The sequence below is a fragment of the Phyllopteryx taeniolatus genome, chromosome 23, assembly GCF_024500385.1.
Source record: "Phyllopteryx taeniolatus isolate TA_2022b chromosome 23, UOR_Ptae_1.2, whole genome shotgun sequence".
NCBI lineage: Eukaryota > Metazoa > Chordata > Actinopteri > Syngnathiformes > Syngnathidae > Phyllopteryx > Phyllopteryx taeniolatus.
In genome coordinates this window covers 1015739-1023246 of record NC_084524.1, presented here as the reverse complement: position 1 = coordinate 1023246, position 7508 = coordinate 1015739, and the positions used below count along the sequence as shown (strand labels likewise).

The window sequence follows — 7508 nt, the reverse complement described above, 5'->3', positions numbered from 1 at the left end:
CTTCCAATTAAACCTGTGTTTGCTCCCCCTCCATTTTCAAACTCCTGCAACGAGTCTCACCTTGAGCACAGACCCCAGACTAGCGCGCCTCTAAAAATGTCTTCACTTCCTGAAACTAACCCGAGAGCATGCAATGTAATGCACAGTAATCTGATTAGTGCACAGGCAGGATTACCCAAAGAAGCAGATGGAGCTATGAGGTTGTCTTCCGGTTTACTTTGAGCCAATGAGAGCATGATGAAGATGGATTAAAATTTAGGTTGTCCAAGCATAGTGTGCATACGCTGGGATAAAACCGAGGAGCAATCTCTTGGAATTGTTGAGATAGCAGGGTAAGTTCCAAAATATCCACTTTCCTATGTTTTTTAATGTGAGAACAACAGTGTCACACACATGTAATAGACACAAAATATTGTATTCAGTGTGTTTATCAGCATGTGCAGTAAGTAATTCCTGTATTTAATACTGCACTTGTTGGTCACTGTGTAGTCCTTTCCATTTAAAACCCCATCCAGGTATTTTAAACTGGCTGACTGCGTATAGTTGTAGTTGTAGTGATGTCGCCCATGGTGGATGAGACTGCGGGGGATCTCCCAGTAAGAGACGTGGGTCTGATGAGGGGAGGCCTCATGCCTGCTCACCCAGGTTCGTTCCGACTTCATTAAAGTTTAAAGATTAAAGAGCTTTAAAATGCCAAGACTACATTCATGAACAGATCTTGGTCTTGTCTGAGCAGAAGCCATATGCAATGTGAAGCCATGGAAGAAGCATCACATCATGATTTCAAAAGGTGAGACCACCTTACAGCGTCCATTTTTCAGGCTTGACGTTGCTGTTCTTCTCTCACGTCCTTCCAGATCCTCAGAGGCTATTTCGCCTCCCCAGGGACCAACTGGAGGATCTTTGCCTCCACATGCAAGAAGAGAACGTTGTGCTGAGAAAGCACACACAAGCACAGGAGCAAAAGATGCGCAGGTGCCCGGCATAGTCCACCATGCATGTACAAAGCAGCACATAAAAACATCCAATTCCGGAAAACAAAAGTCTCAAATCGTCTGAGCGGTTCCTTTTCTTCCCGAAGGATGTCTACCAGACTGATGCGGCTCCATCAGGCGCGCCCGGGGTCCGGCGGTGCCAAGGAGAAGGAAATGGAGGATGCCCTGCAGGAACTGGAAACCCGCTTGGCCACGCTGGAGAGCCAGAAAGTTGTTTTGCACAACAAACTCAGCCTTGCCAAGCAGCACATTCTCGACCTGGGTGGTCGCACTCCGTACAGGTTCAGCAAAGGTGTGCCGGTTTACTGGCTGTAGGTGCTAAGTTATATTCCCAGTTGCTTCCACCTGTTTAGTATACTTCGTCCCAAAGGGAAACTTGTCTTGCAAACACAGTAAAAAGACAGTTTGATCTTTCTGTCTCCTTCTCCTCCCCAAAGGTAAAAGCGCAGAAGTGGACGGGGGAGTCAGGAGGGCGACCCACACAGCCCCGCCTCGCGACTGTCCCACAATGGAGGACACCAGAGGAGACGTGGAAAAATTGTAGGAGGGAAAGAAAATAAGGGGAAAATAAAATCCTTTCCAACCCTTCTTCTTCTTCCCTGTCGTCCTCCCAGCAGTGTGAGCGAGCCGATGAGGGTGATGGAGCTAGAGCTGACCACCCGGACCCTCCGGGACACTCTCCGAGAAAAAGAGAAAGAGATGGAGGGAACCGTGAGAGAGATGAAGAGGCAACAGGCGGAGAGGCACAAGTGAGGACCACAGAAACGTCACAGTACTTTCATCAATGTTTAATCGAGGCAACTGGACTTTTCTTGTTTCTCGAAGACATTTCACCTTTAATCCAAAAGGCCTCTTCAGTTCTAAATTATGTGTGGAATTTCCAAAGGCATAACTAGGGAAACCCCACATTTTAAGTGAAGAAGCCTTTTGGATGAAAGGTGAAATGTCTTCAACAAACAAGAAAAGTCCAATTGCCTCAATTCAACCTTTGCTGATTGTCATAACCTGGATGACTGAAAATCTACACAGACAGTACTAATAATTGGATGGCTACAAGTTGTATATACACTTTTTTCTGTTCAGGATAAACATCAGAGAGAACGTGGATGTGATCTGTCTCCAAAAGCAGCTTTCTGAGAAGAGCGTCACCTTGAGGGTCACGCAGGAGAAGATCGCTGATCTGCAAAAGGTGCGACACTATAGGCCACAACAATAAGTATAATAGGAGGAGGTTAGGAAACAACTGTACATTGTTGTCATGTTTTTTTTTCTTTCTAGGTCTATGAGAACCAGCTAGAGGAGGTAAAAGGGACGCACTTAGTTATTACAATCATGCTGACTGCTCACATTCATGATTTGAATAATAATTTGAATTATTTAAATTGCCTTTCCAGAGTCAGAGGTCCCTGAGGGAAAGTCAGACTCTTCTTCTGGAGAAAGCGGAAGAGCTGAGCGAGCAGCTGAAGCAGGAGAGGGACAGAGCACTGACACTCGAAGCTCAGCTCACAACTGCCAACCTGTCTCTTCAAAACCTGGACAAGGTCTGAAAGCCACCAAGAACCGTGCAGGACTTTCACCGGAAGAGCCATTCAACAACAGGATTGTTTCTCTTCCAGCTACAAGAGCGTATAAAAGACCTGGAGGGAGAGAAGGAAAGGATAAAAGAAAACTACGACTCCCTACTTGAGAGGTAAGACTACAAAATATATGCAGCAAACTTAATATGCTTGATCCACGTTTCTGTATCTTCCCCTTCCCTAGTACTTTATCTACTTACAACAGCCATGACGGCAACATGGACAAACACAGGGAGGTCATTGTGCATCGGGAGGAGCCGGAGGACAGCGTCTGCAGGGTGGACATTCAGCTTCTGACGGAAATGCTGCAAACCGAGAAGGAGCAGAGAAGCAGACTGCAATCAGAGACTGAGAAGCTCAGACATGAGAAGGAGATACTGGAGGAGCAACATAAGGGTATACTGACCTGTTATAGAGAGATTTCATCATTGTTTAATAAAGTACTCAAGTATGGAAACAAACCTCTTAATCAATAAGCACCTTTGATTTTGATTATTATTATTATTTTAACCAAACTAGAACATCTGGAAGAGGAGGTTCTCCAGTACAAAGAACAAATGTCTGGCCTACAAAACAGACTGGACTCTGTCACCAAGGTTAATTCACAGAAATGACGTACAGTATAACACACCGACAGATCATTGTTTTAGCTCTTTGAAACTATTCATTCTCTCACTCTCGTCATCAAGGTGTTCGACATGAGTGCTGAAGAGCTCAGTGAGACACTTTTACAGATCAAGGTTTGTAGGCAAAGAGAGTCATTTTTTTTCCTCAATGGTGGATCTTTACAGAAGCCTTATCTTCGCACATGCATGCTGTAGGCCTTCCGGATGCAGCAGGAGAGCAGGGAGGGTTTACGCTTCCTTGAGCCTGAGGGCACGAGGGAGGACCTCCAGCTGACTAACATCCAGGCATCACACGCCGAGACTGTGCTGGAGTTGCAGAAAACCAGGAGCCTCCTTTTGCTGGAGCACCGTATCAGTAAAGACCTTCAGGTGCCGTCGTGTCCTCCATATCAAAAAATCACAATCTTTTCCCCTTTCAAACAAAATTGTTTCCATCTGAAGGGGGAGTTGGAGACAATGAAGAAAAGGTTGGAGAGAGAGGAGAAGGAGGTGAGGATGGCAATGGCAGAGAAAGACAATGTTTTATCCAAAAGAGCTCGCCAGATCAACGCTTTACAAGGTAGCAACCATACAATGTGTCATGTTCGAACTTTACTTCCATGGGAAGGAAAATGCATTTCACCTTTCTTACTTGTGCTCTGAAGCCCAGTTGAAAGCCTTTGCATACAGTACCAAGAACCACAAAGGGACCATGCCAGTACAGTACACGTGGCCAGCAGGGGACCAGGAAGTAGTCCAGCCCTTTGAGGATGACATTTTGTGTGCTCCGCTGAGGCTTGGAGAGTCCCTCTTGGAACTCCACATCAAGGTAAAATAATACTTGCATTCATGGCTGGGTGGAAGCGCCATGTGATCCATCTGGAAGCCAAAAACCTGCTATCTTTCTACTTCAGGCTGCCACCTTTACCCCAGGCAGCCTTCGGAATATGGGCAACCTTTACGGAGACCAAGCTGAAGACATGGTGACCTTCTGCACCTACAGCCTTTTGGACTTTGAAGTTCACTCCACGCCTCTGGTTGAGGGAAGCCAACCCAAGTATGGCTTCACCTCCCGCTACGCTTTGACAGCCCGTGATCTGGGGAGGCTGCGAGTTCAGGGCTCAAGGGTCAGAGTGGAACTCCACCAGGCAATGGGAGGTGTCCGCTTTGTGACTCACGGAAGTGGCCACTTGTCCCTCATAGGTGCAATGGAGAGGAAAGGGGAGCGCATGAATGGTTATGTCAATATCACAGGTGCAGAAGAGTCATTTTCTTGATACATGGTCTAAAGGCATCACATTTGTGTAGTGTTGCAAAGGGGTGGAAAAATTCCAGTAAATATCTGGAATTTTGCATCCCTGCATTCTTGTATCTCTTATCAAGGCTCTGAGGGGGAAATAGTCGGTGTTGTGGATTTCTGGGCGCGCTTGTTCCCACCCGCAGAGCCCAGGGAGGGCGTGGCGATGAGAGACAGTGACGGGAACACAGCAACACAGACAATACCAACTCACATCACTCTGGGCTGGCGAGAAGGCAGCCACGCAGTAAATATGATCTTTTAACTATTATAAAAAGTTCTCATCCCTAACTTGTCACTTTCTACCCGCTGCGGGAGTTGTACGACTACGGCGGCGGGATCCCCAACGAGCTGCTGCTGCTGCTGGAGCACTGCGAAGGCCTCCGTGGGCAATGGCCAGGGATACTTCCTGATGCATACCTGACCTACAGGCTCTACGACCTGCAGCCACACGTGTCCAAAACTGTCCAGGGCGCTGCAGACCCAATATTTCACGATACCGCCAGCTACCCCCTTGCAGTCACAGCAGATGTGCTGCACTACCTGCGGTATGCTGGGAGAACAACATTTTGGACTTAAGATGGCTTTTGGTAAAGTATGAAAATGTACATTCATTCATTTGCTCAGGTCAAGCAGTCTTTGGGTGTATGTGTTTGATGATAGCGATGACCAGATCCCACCAGCCTACCTAGCGAAAACACCCATCCCACTGAGAGCACTGGCTACAGGCAAGGAGATCACGGGTGTGTGCACTTGGAAAGCAAAAAAAAAATATATATATACATAATAAAAAAGACATTTCTGTTCATAGCCTGGATTCAAACAGTACGGAAATCCAAAGGGGTCTTGTTATTTTCATGATATTGTATTGTATCATTTGCTTTGTAGTGAATTTCCCGGCTGTGGGCTCAATCTTTGTTTTCTTCTTCTCCAGGCGACTATGTGTTGCGCGATCCAGCCGGGGGTCCTCGGGGCACGGTCAGGGTGCTGATTAAATGGAAATACCCCTTTCAATCGGCAGCATATGCCATAGGAAGCAGTGAGAGGAGACGAGAAGAACCGCAAGGGTCACAGAGGCCCATAGCCAAGCCCAGAGTGAAGGTACTGTTCGCTTTCTTTCTGCTGACTTTACCAATGGCTGTGGATATCCCATGTTTTTACGTGTTTTCCCCCAAACTCAGCAACTTGGCCCAGGAGAACCCAGGACAAGACAGAAGAAGACAAACGCTTGTGTGAGGTTTTATAAGCACAACATTGGAGTACACTAGCCGGATAATGATCACGCTCCGAATGCTCTCTGTTGGCAGCCTGCCCCCGACTCCATAAAACCAGACAGGACGAAGAGATCCGATAGGAGGTCACTTGGCCTACACGACAAGGGACCCCCTATTTCACTGACCGCGTCTTCTGATTCACCACCGATGTCAAAGTACGTTATACCTACAGAAATTAAAAACTGAAGCATATGGACACTTTAACATAAGAGAACTCCCTTCATTTGAACTCTTAAGATCTCAAGAAACCTCTTTCATGGAGTCACGGTTCAGAAAAAGCTCTGCTAGTGAGACTGGTACTCGGGTAGGAATTCATAGGAAGTCGGTCATATAATATCATGGCGGGTATAGGAGAATAATGATGAATAATAATAATGCATTGTGTTCTGATTTTCAGAATATTCCCTCTGTGGATGTTGTTTCAGTGGATGAAGTGGAGGAGTTGGAGGAAGAGACAAAAGAGGATGTGAGCGAGAGTGGTAAGCACAGTCCTTACTTTGCGGGTTGGTGTCACCAACAGAATAATGGAAAGTGTGTTTTTCTTATACTGTGGAGCTACTGAAGAACCGTCAGAGTCTTCAAATACATCAACATGCGACCACCTCATTATTCCGCCCAGACAAAAGACAAGACAGGTAAAATAACGAATTAAAACATATTTTCAAAGCATCTCATGGTAAATTCCATTTCCCTCCTCTCAGGGCCACAAACTGAGAGTCGAGATCCTGTCTTTGACCTTTGAACCCTCCTCGCACGTGGCGCTGGACAACTCGGTGCAGCGCGTGTATGTGGAATATCGGCTGCTGGGCGTCCCCGTGGAGACCACGGAGACGCCCGTGTCCCTCCGCAAGCCCACTGCGGGGGAGGAGATTCACTACAACTTCACACGAGGTGAGCGCAGAGGGAAAGAAAGACTGCGTGGCCTCAAAGATTTCTTTTTGCTGATGGGCAAATCCCTCTCTCACTCTGCAAGTCATCTATGTGGACGGTTCACTGTCAGTTCCACTCAGACAGTATCTGTACACCATGTTGGAGGGCACTGACCCCAATAAGGGCCGGTATAGTATCTTACATCGCCCGAAAGGATATTTATGTTCCTTACGTATTCCTTCACACGAAGTTCCGTGTGTGTTTGTGCAGGTTAAAGTTCACAATTGTCAGCGAGCCAATGGACGACGACGAAGAATGTGCGGATGTCGGCTATGCTTTTCTGGATCTGCAGGAGCTGCTGCTGACAGGAAACGATGTCATTGAACGGCAAATTGACAGTAGGCGTGTCTTCGGTGCTTTAGCTCGCTGTGACGATGAAATGGATTATGTCTGTTTGCTTGGGGAAGCCTCATTGTTTTGTCTGCGTTTTCTCCAGTTGTGCGTGTGGATGAAGAGCAGGAGGTGATTGGATTCTTGAAAGTGTCACTGAAGGCAGCGAAAGCCCTGAGCTGTATTTACAAGGAGTTGCACCGGCCAGAGGACGCCGAGGATGACGGCGAGCACGAAGAAAAGCAGGAGGAGAAAGTGGAGCAGAGGGAGAAAAATCATATTAAAGTCATAGAAAATCATGACAGTGACTTCTAAGCAGAAAGAGTGTCTGATTACAGATTTTATAAACCTTGTGTACAATTTTGATTCTTGTTGGTTAGTGTACTGTATGTGACTGAACAGCACTGAATTATTGAAGCCTTTCCATTGGTTATTTCACTGTTAATGTTGAAGGTTATGTAATAAATCATTGGAAGTAGAACAATTACACTATGATTGTG

The 7508-nt window shown here is 46.6% G+C and overlaps 1 protein-coding gene across 9 annotated transcripts; it reads left to right on the top strand.

Annotated features, from left to right (window-relative positions):
- Positions 1-192: 192 nt before the first annotated feature.
- rpgrip1 (RPGR interacting protein 1) lies at positions 193-7492 on the top strand. Of its 9 annotated transcripts, none has more exons than XM_061764259.1 (31): positions 193-332; positions 516-645; positions 737-790; positions 858-975; positions 1082-1287; positions 1433-1535; positions 1613-1744; positions 2079-2184; positions 2274-2297; positions 2390-2536; positions 2612-2685; positions 2757-2968; positions 3092-3168; positions 3262-3312; positions 3394-3567; positions 3640-3757; positions 3843-4006; positions 4092-4431; positions 4561-4722; positions 4791-5022; positions 5102-5217; positions 5409-5575; positions 5656-5706; positions 5782-5903; positions 5986-6052; positions 6146-6227; positions 6304-6383; positions 6450-6639; positions 6722-6806; positions 6889-7031; positions 7115-7492. In XM_061764259.1, the coding sequence occupies exons 2-31, from the start codon at positions 558-560 to the stop codon at positions 7321-7323; spliced, it is 3894 nt and encodes a 1297-aa protein (XP_061620243.1). In that variant the 5' UTR covers positions 193-332; positions 516-557; the 3' UTR covers positions 7324-7492. The 9 variants fall into 9 exon arrangements, 8 of the variants coding, with proteins under 8 accessions (XP_061620243.1, XP_061620245.1, XP_061620244.1 ...); XM_061764261.1 differs by having other exon boundaries at positions 1610-1744; positions 5102-5202; XM_061764260.1 differs by having other exon boundaries at positions 194-332; positions 1610-1744; positions 6889-7016.
- The last annotated feature ends 16 nt before the right edge of the window (positions 7493-7508 follow it).

Coding starts and splice junctions, on each gene's coding strand:
- rpgrip1 (XM_061764256.1), top strand. CDS start 558: ATGTCGCCCATGGTGGATGAGACTGCGGGGGATCTCCCAGTAAGAGAC. Junction 1,288..1,432: donor TCCGTACAGGTTCAGCAAAG/GTGTGCCGGTTT, acceptor TCCTCCCCAAAG/GTAAAAGCGCAGAAGTGGAC. Junction 5,576..5,655: donor TAGCCAAGCCCAGAGTGAAG/GTACTGTTCGCT, acceptor CCCCAAACTCAG/CAACTTGGCCCAGGAGAACC.